The sequence below is a fragment of the Ursus americanus genome, chromosome 4 (assembly GCF_024610735.1).
Source record: "Ursus americanus isolate L20-20 chromosome 4, mUrsAme1.1.p, whole genome shotgun sequence".
Lineage (NCBI taxonomy): Eukaryota > Metazoa > Chordata > Mammalia > Carnivora > Ursidae > Ursus > Ursus americanus.
In genome coordinates this window covers 32,911,127-32,927,878 of record NC_142130.1, presented here as the reverse complement: position 1 = coordinate 32,927,878, position 16,752 = coordinate 32,911,127, and the positions used below count along the sequence as shown (strand labels likewise).

Genomic DNA, 16,752 nt, shown 5'->3' with positions numbered 1-16,752 from the left:
TTCCTCTCCCACTCCCCTCTCTCGCTGGCTGTCTCTCTCTGTCAAATAAATAAAATGTTTAAAAAAAAAATGAAGAGGATCTCAAGTCCAAAAAACATAATTTTGTTTTACTGTAATACTCAGTAGTTTCCAAGTTTTACCTACTTCTCACAAACTGGTCAAAACTGAAGCAATATTACATTTCTTGAAGCTTAACCATGTCATTTGTTTAAAAAACTTATTAATACCTGAAAGTAAACTTGATTAATAAACTTGCAATTTTCTGAATTATTCTTCATATAAATTATAGTTAACAAAAAGGTAACATATTCACCAAATTTCCAGTTTTCTTCACAAACCAATAATATTCTTCCAATACAGCATTAAATGCCCTGATATTTATAATGCTTACTGGATTATAAATAAATGGCACTCCTAAGCTTGGCATCAAAATCTGGCAATATAATTCTAAAGTCAAGCTTTCTAGTCTTATCTCCTATCTCCAATCGACCCTCCGCCCCCCCCCCCCCCCGCCTTTTCTACTCATTCATTCACACATCGTCCATCTTGCCTTTATTTACTCCTTATCAGATGGAATCTGCTCTTACTCCTACATCCACAGACTTCATTTCAGGCAGGCATACCCAATCACCTGCAAGCTGTAAGGCCAGGTCCAGGAGTGGTTCTGCTCTTACCTGAACAAAATGAAAACCTCCATGTTTAAAACCAAAAGTTTTGTGCCTAGGTGGCTTAGAGGATTAAGTGTCCGATTCTTGACTTCGCCTCAGGTCATGATCTCAGGGTCATGAAATCAAGCCCTGCGTGGGCATCCCGGCTGCGTGTGAAGCCTGCTTAAGATTCTCTCTCTCCCTCTCCCTCTGCCCCTCTCCTCCGCCCTCTCTCTCCCTCCCTTGAAAAAACAAACAAAAGTTTCTGTCCACTCTAAATTTTCTTGGTGCTTAATCTACACTTTCAATAGCATACTGGTTAAGGGCATGATCTTTGAAGACCTGGACTGTGTCTTAACCAGCTGCACACACTGGGGCAAGTACTAAAAGATTCTGACTTTTAGTTTCCTTATCTGTTAAAAAAAAAAAAAAAAGGAATAATAGTACCCTCTCCTCAAAGGACTACTGTGAGGATAAAGTGAGATAACTTATGTACCGTATTTAATTCAGTGCTTGGCACAGAACAGGTACTCAAATTTATTTGACAGCATTATTAGGCTGATGACACTGAATTCTTAGGAATTTCTAGCTTTTTAACTAACTATAAAGTATCTGCCTCCTTCTGGTTCTTTTAACCTAGCATTTGTGACACACTGCTTGTTATCCTGTTATCCAACACCTGCAACTGTCCTGGTATCTGTCAAATTTTTAACTAGCTACTCTATGTTTCTGAATTTATCATCTGCCTATCTGCCAACCTATCCTTGCCCTAACATTCCCAACTTCAGTATACCCCATATTTTTCTCCTGGTCCTGGCTTCATCATGCTTCTGCTCTACCACCTATACTTCCCATGATGACACTTAACTGCCATGTAACGCATGGACTATAAAGTCTAACTTCGCAGGACCATTTAAGTTCTATGACTTCCATGAAGCCACCAATCTGAATCCTCACTGGTCTATTTCATCTGAACACGTAAAGCACAGGTTGTCTGTACTACCTGTATAGAATGTGTCCAATTGTGAGTCATGTCACTCACATGTTCATTAATTCAATAACGATACATAAATAAGAATGAAACCACTTCAAGAGATTCCTAATTTGTTAAACTAGAGACTTGTCAAAACAAATGATAAACATTTTTTTTTTAACTACAGACATTAAGAACTAACAAAGAACATTTCATATGGATTTGAAGAGAAGGGGTACTCATGTACACAAAATATATATACTTAATTGAAAACCAGGCAACTTTCCTTATACAGCCTCTGGTTATCCGTATTTCAGTACTAATGCATAATGTCAAAATTGAGTTGATTTTCAGAATGACTTCTCCGATTCCCCAAAACAAAAACAGTACGGCAGTTTTCTGTGTGTGTGTGTGTGTGTGTGTGTGTGCATGTATATGTGAGGGTGTATGACTTCTTCTATATCTTTACTGAGATACTTTGTTATACAGTGTTAAGCTTCTGTATGTATTTTATGTGTAATCAAATCTTTCAGTGTGAATTATCAACGGTTTTGCAGAGGAAAAAAAAATCTGGTTTCTGAATGCTTTGTTAGACCAGAGAATGTCATCCACAGCAATCTGCAGTTCCCTGCTTAATCTTTCTTGGCAAGCTCTGGCCATGCCAGCGCTATCCAGCTTCAGCAATCAGAACGCCAGCAGCTCCTAGTGCAGACCACATCCTCAGCAGCACGAACAGTATTCAGTTCCTTCATCTCCACAAATAAGATACACTCTAACAAGGTCTGTAACATTTTCTTTCAATAAGTCCTCTCTACTAAAGCTCATAAACTATAGATTGGGGATTCAAATAATGAGAGGAAAACTGTTATATTTTATTAATAACTGAACTATAATGAAGGAAATACAGTGTGGAGTTTAGTCAAGGGTGAATCAACATTCTTACTCCACCCCACTAGACCAACTGGTTTTAAAAAAAATGCTATTGTTCAGCTTTTTAACATGGTTGTAAATAAAAGTCATAGTCAAGAAGAAAAGAATATAACATGTTTTCAGGCGTAAAGAGTGCTAACTTAGGCGACAGGTTTTCCAGTGTTTCTCCCTATACTTGCATATAGAGAATCGTATGCATTAAGAACTAAAGCCTTTAAAAAAAGGGGGGGGGAAGAAACTAATGAATATGCATAACTCTGAATGATTTGGTTTATTTTCAAACTACTTTTCATTTTGGGGAGGAAGATCATTCTATAAAATCTTCGCTATATAAGATGGCTCATAACATTTTTACTAATGAAATAAAAAGTTGTGAAAACTGCCACACTATAAAATACAACCATAATTTGCTAAAACAGTCAGAATATCAAGACAGGTATTCTGTGGCTTACTATTTACAGGAATTTTGAGAACTAAAATGAAATTAAAATAAAATATTTAAAATTGTATTAAGTTCTTTACTCCTCAAACCCATACCTCCTCTCTCATGGCAATAAGACTGGTACTTTCGTAGGGTAAAATGGTGACAAGGTGACCAGAAAAGAACACAACCAGATATATGTCATTCTAATATGTAGCCTATATACACATTTGAAGACGTAAAGGAAAAGGCATCTTAGATAAAATACAAACACCTGATCACATCATAAATCTGCCACTGACAATGAATGGTCTAACCTTGGTATGCACCTGCCCCTAAACAAAATGATCAATTAGATTGTTATCTTCAACCTTGGCTTCAACTCTTCACCTTCTCTCCCATATCCCCAAACACACCATAAGTAAAGGATCTATAATACATTCACAAAAAGATATAAATCTCCCATAATTGCCAAAAACAGCAGTCCCAAGAATACTTGCCCTTTTCAATGCCTTAGGCTAAAGGAATAAACCTTTAACCAGAATTTCAGGGATCAGCCTCTGGATGAAAAAGTATTCTCCCTTAAAATGACATTTCATAGGCTAAGCCAAATTTTGGAAACATAATTTGGTGATAGTCTGTCCAGGCTGAATTTTAAAATTTTCTATTTGAAAACCACATCAAGGTAGGTTCTTGGTTTTTAAAAGTCACAAATTTCTTGACTGGTGGCAAGAGTAGCCAAGCAAGTATTGATTTTTAATCATGTTGCAAATGGAGCAGAGTACAGGCCTGGGGGCTGGGGAGACTGGAGGAGACAGTACAATGAGACCTAAAAGAATGAGGGAGGCTACAAGGAAAACGGAGCCTGTAAGAACTAGCAGTTCTTCTCACGACAGGACCTTTGAGGATCAGTTGATAAGTGACTCACTACCTTCCTGACAATTTAAAAATGGATAAACATATGCAAAATCTCTTTTACAGCCCTAACTATTGTGATGCATTCTTCTAAACTAAAAACCTACAGAGAGAAAGCCTTGACATGGGCAAACTTTGGAGCACTACGCCCCCTCTCCAAAAATGAAAGCCATTTAAAACATGAAAGAACAGTAAGGGACAGAGTAATAAATATTGGAGAACATATATGTGGTTCTAAATATATACCCCCAGATAGGTACAGCTTATAGGTATCTTGGTTACAAGACAAAAATACCTTACTGTCTTCAGAAAGAGTCCATAAAAGGAACCAAGAAAATGAAGAAGTAAAATCAATTCCCTTTATATCAGTTCCACCTGGGGCGTTGAGGTGGTGTGAGCAGTGAAGCAAAACAGTCTCTCTTCAAAAGAAACTCTTCTCTGTTAAGGAACCACAGGGACTGGTTTGCCCTGGTTCCTCTCAATTTCTTTTCTTCTAACTGTATTCTCTATACCATGAGAACCCCAGCCTTTGCTTCCACCCCTTTTTCATATTACTAAGCCTGGTTATGGCTTAGTGGCATATCAAGAAAAAATCAAATGACCAAAAGATAATGTTATGCTTCTAGTCCCACTCTGCAGTTAATGATTTCACATGTGTATCTGGACTCACAGACATAGGCTGGAATCTTAGCTCCATCATATATATGTACTAGATTATATATAAATTTAGAAAACTTTCCCAACTTTTTGTGTGCTTATTATTTCTTCATTTAAAAAATGGGGATAGTAACAGCTCCTCTCTTTCAAGATTAATGTGAGAACTAAATGAGATATTTAACAAAATGTTTAGTACAGTATCTGGTCTTAGTAAATTCTAAATATTAACTACCAATTATAATTATAACCTGTTTAAATCCAAGATACCCCCCTGGCCTAAACTAAGACCCCACACAGCTGTTTTTCCAGTAAGATTACAGAATTGTGACCAGTACATTAAAAAAGAATTTACTAGAACAGAACAGAAAATAGCAGAGTGCAATTAAGGGAAAGTACTGTTTCAAAAATCTTTTTTGTCAGATATACACACACACACTCTCTCTCTCTCTCTCTCTCTCTCTCACGTGCCCTGCTTTCTCTCAAGCCTCCTGCAGTTTTCCTGTGTTACCTTCCCCATGTAACCTTCAACAGCTGACATGGCTGGCTTTTGCTCAAGGGCAGGAGAGCCTGTTGTATAAAACTCTACAACACTTATCACACTGTGCTTGTTTATATGTATCTCTCTCCCATTTGAATATAAATTCCATGGAAACTACCTTTTTTAAATCTCTGTATTTCTGATACCTGAAAAATACCGAAGGCTCAGTAAAAACTTTTTTTTAATGAGTAAATCATCAAAATCTAATAGGTATTAAATCTAATGCCTATTAATCTAACAGGTATTAAAAACATACAAAAATTTTAACCACTTTATCATTATCTGATCAAGTTTTACTACTGTATAGGAATATAAATTTAGCTGTAAGTCTCATGAGATCAGTAAGTTGTTCTTTCTCCCAGAGTGCCTATTACACTCCCTTCCATCTGGAAGTGATGAATAAATGTTTACTTAAGAAACTGAAATGGCTGTTGTGCATAATGATCTTTGAAAAGTAGAACTTTAAAGCATATAGATGTGCTGCACGGTTGAAGTTGTATTTAAGGAAACCAGCCACATTCATGCTTCTTTTAGGGGTAAAGAAAGGAAGATGATTAGGCAGAAAAAGCTACTTCCTTTAAAAACTGTCCAGGATCCCTTTCACAGGTACTGCAGGTACTATGAGAACACATCTAAAAAACATTGGGCAGGTTCCTACTTAAGTACTTATAGAAAAATATGAAGAACTTTAATATTTTCAATATCACTATCATTCTCAATTCTACTTAAATGTAAGAATCAAAGTGATTCAAATACACCAACTCTGCTTTTATTCTATCACAAAAAAGCAAAACACTAGAAATAAATTCTAAAGAAACACTTTTCACCATGTTTACAGACATCAAAGTCAAAAGCTGACAGTCTACTAAATCAAGGTTACATATAACATTTGGTTTTACATTTGTCAAAAAATAATAAAATAAAATAAAATAAAATAAAATAAAATAAAATAAAATAAAATAAAATAAAAGCAAATAAATGTTTGCTCTAAAAAGAGACTTAACTTTATAAGGTATGGGTTCCTTTACAGTGATCTTCCAAAATACTTGTTTCTAAATCATTAACAACTTAAGTGAAAAACTGAAGTCCCCAATTTATCAGGATTACAACTCTCTTAATATAGTAAGCTTATATACATGAAACAGTAAGGGAAAAAAGCACAGTATCTGTATTTTAGGGCTCAGGCACTTCGCTTCTTCCCAGAATAATGAATAAAGAATGATAATTTTACCTAATCCTAAACTTGTTAAACATCTTAGGAAACAGCTATTTCACAAAAATCTCCTTTTGTCATTTCAAATACATTTTAAGGTTATTATGAAACTCTATTTCGAATTAATTTATTGGGCTTGGACATTAAAGCCAAGTCTTAACAGTTAAGACTGATTTATTCAAAGAAAAAATATGAGCTATGATACATACTCTTAAGAAACAAAACTGGTAACGGTGGAAACAAACTGCTATTTGTTAAAAATTCTTCCCTATATTTGGAATGGTAATTTTAATGACCCTAGGAAGGGTGGCAACACTCACCAGTATGAATCTTCTCATGCCTCTGTAGCAGGTACTTCTGTATGAAACGCATGTCACATTGACTACATTGAAATGGTTTTTCGCCTTAAAATAATTTCACATCCACAAATTAGTTACTGGATAAAACACAATTTATAGTTACTATTTCTGAGGAAAGATAAATCTTAGAAGCCCAAATTCTGGAAAATTCTAAATTATCCACACAATATTTTTATACTGTTCATTAATTTAAAAGAATTTTATTTCCTCAATTTTCCCCATGATTATAAAATTCACATTCTCACAATCACACAAAGATGAGATCAAATCCACTCTACAACCGAAAGAAAGAAAGAAAGAAAGAAAGAAAGAAAGAAAGAAAGAAAGAAAGAAAGAAAAGAAAAGAGAAAAGAAAAGAAAAAAGAAAAGAAAAAAGAAAGGAAAGGAAAAGATTCAAAACAATTTAAAAATCAAGAGGCTACAAAGGACTCTGGGTTATCTAGTATGTCTTAAATAGCTCCCCTCTCTTTTTATCTGAAAGAAGATCCACCTACCTTGTTCTCCATGGCTAACATATCCCTTTATGCCCTTTTAATTATTTTCTCCAGAACCTTCAGAAATTTTGAACACCTTTTCCTTTTTTTTTTTTTTTAATCTGGACTCTTCAATCATTCCTTCTCTGCTGGAACCTTTCCTTCTAAGTATTCTTGAGGTCTGCTCTATGCAAACAAACTTTCCAGAAATCCTGAGACATTCCCACCTTATTACTTTCTCTCCTTCCTTTTCAACCATACCTTCTTAAGAGTAGTTTACCTCATGTCTCAAATTCTCCACCACCAACTTGTGCTTTAACCCTTATACTCTGCTTTCTTAAAAGCTACTTCTGATCTCTTTGCTATTTATTCCAGTGGTTTCTTCTCAGTTCTCTATTCCTCTCTATCCTCTCTGAAGGTTGTGCCATTGCTGAACACATCCTCCCTGGAATGGTTTCTTTTTTTTAGCTTCTGGGATACTCTATTTCCTACTTCATTAAATCTATCTTACTACTCTATCTTGCCCACTCCACAGCCTTTCATTTAACCTACGTCTAGTCTGTTTCCCCAAGGATCTCTGATTAGTATTTAGGTTTGCTCTCTATAATGTCATGTTCTTAATTATCATTTTTTAATATTTGAAACTCTTATTTCATAAATTCATTTTTCAAACTCCATCTGGATGTCTTGCAGAGAAAAATAAATGTTGATAGGCTTTTAATAATACATTCTTTAACTGTTTCTCTAGCTGAAAAGAACACATTAAGCCAGGTAAGCATCCAATTAAGACTAATTAATTTTATACATCCCTGCTCATTGTTTTCTCATTTCAAGTTTTTCCTGGTTTCCTTCTGACATTCTGGCCTGTGGAAATCTCTGATTTAAAATGCCAGGTTAGCTACAGTCTTAGAAATGAATGACATTTACACGAAGTGAAAATAGCAACAACAATAATCTTAATGGCCATAAGACCATTTTAATTCAAGAAATACCTGTATGAATGAAGACATGTCTCTGTAAGTGATAGTTCGTTCTAAAGGCAGCATTGCAGTGCTCACAAACGTGAGATTTAGGGGTTTTCAAACCAAGTGATCCATCCTCATTTATTGTAAGGATCTAGTCAAAAAAAAAAAAAAAGGTAAAAACAAAAGAAGTTTTAAAAACATAATACTAACTTATAAAAAAGGTAATGCCTTTTAACGCAAACAATGGTCACCAGAAATTATGAAAAATTTTTTCCTAATTTTGAAAAGGCTGTTAGAATAAGGTTATCATTAAGTGTAGGAAAACTACAATGTGACTCGAAATGAAATCACTAGTAAAACCTTGGAACCTGATTAAGTAAGATCTCAGCACTCACTCTGTCCCCTCTTCTCCAAAGGTGATGTCTAACAGAGTCCCTAAGAACTCTCTGCTAGGGTGACTATAACTTTATCTTCAACCTCAAATTCTCACATATGCAGGATGAAAGTTTTACGTTTTAGGTAGACACGGCATAAATATCAATCAGTATAGGACTGGTTAAATCACAGAAAATGAATGCAACTTAATATCATGTGGTGGTAACATAAAATGAGAAAGCTCTCTTTAGACCTATATGGAAAAAGCTCCAGGATTTATTAAGTAAAAAAATGCAAAGTTTAGAATCCAGTACATTTTGCAAATTTTTGTATATAAGAAAGTACATACAAGGATACATATTTATTTATGCATAAAAATTATTTAAGGATACACATGAAACATATAGCTTTTGTTGTGATGGCTAGGGAACTGGGCAGAGGGGAGATAAAGCGGGAGGGGGATTCTACATTGTTTATACTTAAATACTTTTCTGAATCACATAAATGCTTACCTATTACATTTTCTTTTTCCTTCTTTCTTTCTTTCTTTTTTTTGAAGAAGAGAAAAAGAACAATCTACGTTTTTAAGCCATCTAGCATAGAGTTTGGAGTCTGGTTCACTCCAGGATCTCTAAGGTTACTTATTTTAAAATGAACTACTAAACTATGGTTGAGCAAATCCCTAAAAACATAGGATGGATACATAAATTAGAGTGGGTATGGGGAAGGAACTCAGGTGACAAAGAAATCGTATCTTCCTGGGCCTCCTGAGGTTGAGATTATTATGGGCCTGGTCTGGACAGTGCCAGAGAGCAGCTCATCTTTGGGTTTCATGTATTCCAATTTATCAACCATTTGTTCCACATGCAACATTAAACTGTCTCTCTCATCAGACATATGGCAGAGTAAAAATAATAAATGATCTTTTTTTTTCATTATTGAGGAGATTAGAAATGACATGGCAGAATATGACGTGAAGATAAGAAGCAAAGAAAACCAGCAGGAGATCAGATCACTAGGAGCACATGGCAAGTAAGAGGGAAACAATACTGGAGGTGAGGGCATACAGTGTAGGAGCTATGAAATTGTGTCCCACACGGGGCAGAAAAATCTAGGAAACATCTTAGGAAATACAAAGGCCTGTGGAAACTGATTAGGGCCTGTAAACACATAGCAACAACCCCTTCTCAAACCTTGAAAACAGGAGAGGTTAAGGAGGAAAAGGCTTTAATTTTTAAAACATTCTTTTACTTTAAATTCTGGAAGACAACTCAGCCTGCACTGTATGTAAATCAATGGTAATTATTATGCAAATTATACAGGATATTTGGGTTCTGGGCAAACTGCCAATGTGGTCAACAATGCTTCAAAGTCTATGAACCAGAGTCATAAAGAGAAACATTTGGCACAAGAATGGAAGTGGGTGTCACAGCTTCCTGATGAGAGTCAGTGAGAACAGGAAGTTTCATCTCTGGCCAGTCGCTTTAAATTTTTTGACCCCTCCAAGTCACAAAATAATATGCAAGTTAACACTATGCAAAACAAAACAAAACACAAAACCTTTTCAAAGAAGATTCAAAATATTTCTAACAAAACAAGTAACAAAAAGATGTTAAACATTCTATATGAAACAACTAAAAACAAGATAGCACCAGGTATTTTTTCACATATGTTGATAACAAATAAGAAGATCCAAGTGCCAAAACACATGGCAGTTCAATAGCTTTCTGTGGCATAGCAACTGCAAGGGAAGTCTCTGCAAGGAACAAATCTGGCCCAAGTTACTTAATGCGAAACGGATGTTATCCCTGACTGTACAAAGCCCTTTTATGAAGAGTTAAGGAGTTCTAGGTCATTGTTTTCTGGCACTGAAGGTAATGCTGCCTTTCACACTGTGGATTCAAGCCTTAACTCAAGGTGGATTTTATGGATGAAACAGCTAACACTGGCTTGTGAATAAGAAGACTGAAAAATCTAGCACATTTATAAGTTCAAAGACAGAAAAATCAAATTCTTGGACATTTTAATATGTCTTTCTCTCTCTTTTCTTGGGCCAGAATAACAAACATATTTGTATAAAGGACAAGGAGTAAAATTCATCTTGCCTCAGAAGAGCACCAGTGGCTCTTCCAATTTGTAATCTGTTTTAAATGTAACCACTGTTTTATTCACCACTATAACACCAGTGCCCAAATGGTGACTGGAACATAGTGAGACTCTATAAATGGCTAATGACATGGCTGACTGCTACCCATACCAAACATCCTCATGGCTCACCACTTTATTCCTTTAAAAAATTTTTGCCACAAGTGATACCTTTCAATTTTTTGAAGTTAAGTAGTGACACAGAGACGTGGCTATGCAAAGAACGAAGGCCCTTAGTGGAAAAGAAATGTCACATGAATATAGGCAAAATTTTCTTCCTTGGTATAGATACGGCTTTTGTTCTTGTTCACACCCTTTCAAGATCTTTTGGTAGAATGTGATCTACCAGTTAAATGTGTCTGCCTTAGAGATTAGCAGTCTCACTTGCTACAATAACTATTACCATAAAATATTTTTGCTTTTCTTTTCCCCCTCAATTTATGAACACTATTACAACTAAAGATTTTAAATTTCAAGGGTTAAATCCTAAAGCCCTGCTATAGTATCTCCACATGATTTATCTTGCTTCCTGTCACTCCTACTCTTGGAGAAATATGGTATATTATAAAGACCAAGCAATCCGGCTTTATCAAGAGTGGAGAAATTAGTAATAGTCTAAACAATACTTAATCTACTTGATTTCCTTAACTGTTTATAAATTTAAAACAGAATTTTTCAGTAAAAATTTTCAAAATCAGGGGCGCCTGGGTGGCGCAGTCGTTAAGCGTCTGCCTTCAGCTCAGGGCGTGATCCCAGCGTTATGGGATCGAGCCCCACATCAGGCTCCTCCGCTATGAACCTGCTTCTTCCTCTCCCACTCCCCCTGCTTGTGTTCCCTCTCTCGCTGGCTGTCTCTCTCTCTGTCAAATAAATAAATAAAATCTTTTAAAAAAATTTTTTCGAAATCAAATGGAACTCCTCAATTAATCTGCTTTACTAATCCCATGGTCCATTAGATATATTTTTTGTTCTGAGCCAAATCTATTCCTAGCTAACTGCTACATATAATGGTTACCTTAAATAATACATCAATTTTCATCAGGCAAAGCACTAACAAAGCTCTATTAAATTTAGAGATTTTTCACTCCGCAAAGGTCACTGCCACTGAACAACCTAACACCAGTGAGGAAAAGTTATGCTGTCTTAAAAGGCAGAAATTATTTTCTCCATTCTCTGTTACGTACTTTTAAAATTATTAAAGTATATTTTAAGGTAATGATTATAGGTTTTATCATATATTCTTAAATCAACCTAAATCATCTTCTAAACCACCAAAACCCAAAAAACAATGTAGCGGAGATAGTTTAAATTTCTCATGTATTGTGAGTCAGTTCACTGCAACTGGGGGTGGAGAACGAGATCTTCTAAAATTCTCTTTATTCTTCAAATCCAATTAGAAACAGAAGAATGGTGCCATCCCAAAGACATACAACAAAATAACACAGCCATAACCATCCATAGCAAAACCCAGCACAACATCTTGACTCTCCTAGTTACCTCTAATATCCCACCCTCACACTGTCACTCTCATTCTTGAGAATTTTCACTATTTCTCATACTAGATTTTATACGTCACAAATGTCATTTTAAAATGGCAAGTTTTTGACAGTACCAGAACACAAAAGTCATCGTATTGTAAGCACGGTACAATAACCAATGTTCAGCAAAATAACCCTGAGTTTTACAAAAGGTCATTTCTCTTAGGTTTCCTAAGTATTATGTAAAAAAGTATGTGATATTTAAAGAAAGGTTTATATCAAAATATTTTTTAAAGTCAGGGTTCAGTTTTGTGAGAAAATTATTTACCCAAAATACATAGCTCTCTGAGAAAATCAGAGAAATAAAATATTAGGGACACCTGGGTGGCTGAGTCAGTTAAGCATCTGCCTTCAGCTCAGGTCATGATCCCAGGATCCTGGAATCGAGCCCCATATCCGGCTCCTTGCTCAGCAGGGAGCCTGTTTCTCCCTCTCCCTCTGCCTGCTGCTCCCCCTGGTTGGTGCACGCTCTGACAAATAAATAAAATCTTAAAAAAGAAAAAAAAAGAAAGAAAAGAAAAGAAAGTACTAACACACTCTTTTACTAATCTTCATTTTTCTCTTTGTACTATTCTGTACTTCCATCCCCCAACTTATATCAGTTCTTCAGCTTCAAAGCCACTTCTTCCATAATCAAGTCAACACACAGGAGAAAGTATGACACATGCCTGCTATATCTATTTCTCTGTTCCCTTTAATTAAGTTTTCCTCATTTATATAATTCAATTTAAGATCTTTTTGATATCAAAATCACAAATCTTTTCTGGGAACTAATGGTGTATAATAAATCTCTAAGAAAGGATTCTCTATATAATTTACAATCTATTTGATCTGTGGAATACTTTCATCCTTCCTGAGTTCAGCACAACTTTAAATAATCAGTTTCTACTTGGAACACCTAAACTGTTCAAACAAACACACACAGCTCCTTTCTTCAGCACCTGATAAGAGATTCTGGCACATCACAGGCACCCAGATTGTTTTCCGAGGGAATGAAAAAGGAAATAACATTTCAGAATGAGAAGTAAGGAATTAATAGTACTCTGCTCTATCTCATTCAGTCACTGAGATATCTGAAAAGACCTATACAATATATACAATACTGGATTAAGATAATATGTTATACTTTTCTTAAAAAGATTCTTAGAGTTCATTGATGTTGACTAAATAAATCCTCACAGAAACCTGTGGTGGGAAATGTTACTTCCTAATTCACCTAACAAGTCAGAATCAAAGTCAAGTGGTAAAAGCTCATTCCTTACTTATTCCAGAAATTTCTAGTATTAAGACTTGAGATTCTCAAATGCAAACATAAATCACAATCACCCTGGACTCTTTTAAAGTATAAATGGAAATCCCCTCAATGAGAAGCCCCAGGGATGGGGCCTGGGTTATTTATAACTGGAAAAGCCCTATAGGTGATCTAATGAGAGCTAGGAGGAGACCCACTGACATGAATGCACGGAGAACGAATTAAGTTTACTAGAACTTTTCACACATTTCTGGTAACTTTAGTCTCCACAGTGCTAATCCGCAACAAAACGAGATTCAAAAGGGCGATGGAACTAAGTATAGCAATGTAAAAAAGAATAGCATGTCATTAAGGAATGAGACAATGAAGCAATTACAAACATCAAAAAAACAAAGTCTACCACGCAGTTTTCAGGGTAAGAGGCGGGGAAAGCCCTAATATCTCAGTCGTTCCAAAGGGCTTCATTATTATAATATGATTTTTTTAAAAATGTTTACATCATCAACATAGACAGACATTAGACATTATGGTACAAATGCGCTATATTTAAAAGGAACATAACACATTAAAGATCCCCGACGAAGCTGTTAAAATTAAATTAAATTTGACATTTAAAAGGGACAAGATCTTATTCTATAGAAAATTTACTTTCATAAAACAGCTTAACCCATGATAGTACCAAATAACTTGACCTAGCTAACATTCCCTAGCTTGCTTATCCTCTTCAAACACGTTGCCAAATGTATGTTGGCAATTTTCAAATATCAAATTTGCCTTTGCTGTATGATAGAGGCTTACTTAAAATCCATGGCAGATAAAGATGACATAATAATAACGGTACTTCTCACTACAGAGCTGATCTTGAAGAAGTCACATTTATATGGATGTGTAAGCTCTAATATTTTAACTAAAAGTTTATCACGTTAGTTATATTTTCTGTACAGATCCTCAATCTAATATGACACAATGGTGGCACATACCCAAAATATTCATAATGGCAAAATTCAAGATCTGGGAAAGATCTGGGGGCAAGAGTAGAGTCCTCTAAGCATAATAAGTTATAACTCTTTGTGAAGCTTAAAACCGTTTTTAAGGAATTTAAAACAAAAAACACATTGATTTATAAATGTGAGATAAGCTTTTCTTCCTACAAAAAGGTAGAAACAGCTACTTTAATGAAAAATATGAAGTGTAAATTTTTTAAAACATGCTTGAGAAAATGTAAAATAACACCCTGGTCCTGCCTCAAATTCTAAGACTCCAGACACAAAAACCATTCATCTGGAGACTGCAGACCAGTGTTAAAACCAGTCCACAACCATTCTCTGTTACATTTAACATGTCAGGACAGTTTAAAAATAATTGTTTTTGTTACTCTTACACCTTCATCTTCCGTGTATTATTTCTAATTATTTCACTCTTCTAGGAATTCCCTAAAAAGACCTCCCCAAAACATTTTCTTATGTATAATATACTTAAAATAAGCCAAATCTTCCATCTAGCAATTATACAGATATATACTTACATAATACCCTTAGAAACATCCTAATACATTATGAATTTATCTACAAATGAGACAAGCAAAACAGCTTAAAACCTCTAAAAATCTGATCTGTATTTAGAAACACCTAGAACATAGCACCAAATAACACCCTACTGGAAGATAATAATCTGAGTTTTAGTCAGAATTTTAGGATACATTACACTCAAGAATAGCACCAGAAAAAAAAATGGCAATAAAATATCAAGGAAAATGTAGAACATACACTGTTTTTTAAAAAGACTTTATTCCTTATAGATTGGCAGCGAACCCAAAGTAACATACTATCGCAATTCTATAAATTAATTTTTTCCTCAAAACCTTGTATTGTTCTGTATATGAAAAACTTGATTTATTCATTAATGTAAAACAACAACAACAAACAAGTATTTATAAGTCACTGAGAAAAAAATTAACCCCAAGAAAACAAAGGGAAGGAGAAAGGCAGGGAGGGACTTCACAAAACATGAAATATAAAATGCCAATAATTATGGGAGAAAAAGAAGTTTAGTATGGCCAGTAACTAAAGAAATTAAAATTTAAACTGTAATGACATGTCCATCTCAAGCTACAAAAAACAAAGTCTCACACTTGAAAGTACAGACATGACACACCTCAGGTCCACCATGGGTAGCAATGTAACTGGTACAACATTTCTGGAAGGAGCCACATTGTCAAGAACCCTTTTTGAAAAATTCATGCCTCTGACTGACGATTGATTCAGTAACACATGAAGATCTATACACAAGTATTTTAAGGGCAGCATGATTTAAAATGAAGGCAAAGAGAACACAACTTCCAACAACATAGCCATCACAGAATATAATATGATACATCAAAAAATAATGTATTATGCAGCTAATAAAGTCTTTATAAAAACCATTAATTAAATGTAAAAATCATTTACACACTGTTAAAAAATCAGGACATTCAATCAATCAATCTATGTACATAAATTTGAATACAGAAATGGACTATGGCAGAAAATTATGTTAGCTATCTCTAGGCAGTATGACTACGGGTTATTTTAGTCTCTATATTTTTCAAATTTTTCTATAGTAGGTATACATATATATTCCAAAAGCTGTGGTATGTTGTTAATGTTTACCAACAGAGTAAGGAGTTGGGTGGTGGGAAGTGTTTGTTGATATCCAAGGTGTAAATATTCTCACTATGGCTAATTTTAAGTTACTAATGCTTTTAGCTTTGGCTTGCAAAATTCCTGTAAACTTAGCAATCAGCTCTGGCAAGCCAATACAAGCTGGCTCCAGCACACCACTGAATCCAAAAATAGACTAATAAAATAAATGATGATGATGATCTAAACCACAAAGGCAAAAAGAAGGAGCCATCAAAATTAAAAGGTCACATTATATTATGACTTTAAAAAAAATCCTTCTTCACTATATGAGGGAAAACAAAAGATGAAAAATAACTATAAAGATGGAAACATACCACTCAGAATTCACAGACTTCCTAGGAAGACCGAAGTGCTACCTACAGTCAGCTACTACTATACTGAAGAGGAAAAAAAGCAGGCAATTATTACTACTATTTACTAGGTCACTTATTTACTAATCTCTTCATTCGCCCATCAAGTATTTATTAAGGGTCTATTATGCCTACTATTCCAGGCTCTGGGGATACAACTGTGAATAATATGAAGGTCCCTGCCCTCGTGGAGCTTACATTCTAATACAGGTATCCGACAACTTTTCCCTGATGAATAACTGGTGTTGAATTTTCTTGAAATCATAATATTAAAATAAGTAAAACTAGTATGAATGAGAATCAAGGGCAGAAAAGAGAGA

The 16,752-nt window shown here is 34.9% G+C and overlaps 1 protein-coding gene across 6 annotated transcripts in view; it reads right to left on the bottom strand.

Moving 5' to 3' along the window:
- ZNF148 (zinc finger protein 148) overlaps positions 1-16,752 on the bottom strand; it is a 113,703-nt gene that overhangs the window by 23,400 nt on the left and 73,551 nt on the right. For all 6 annotated transcript variants that reach the window (XM_045812661.2, XM_045812657.2, XM_045812658.2 and 3 more), the window contains 2 exons: positions 8,119-8,242; positions 6,615-6,698 (listed from right to left, as the gene is read on the bottom strand). In XM_045812661.2, coding sequence (XP_045668617.1) covers positions 6,615-6,698; positions 8,119-8,242 — 208 coding nt within the window. The remainder of the gene's footprint in view (positions 1-6,614; positions 6,699-8,118; positions 8,243-16,752) is intronic.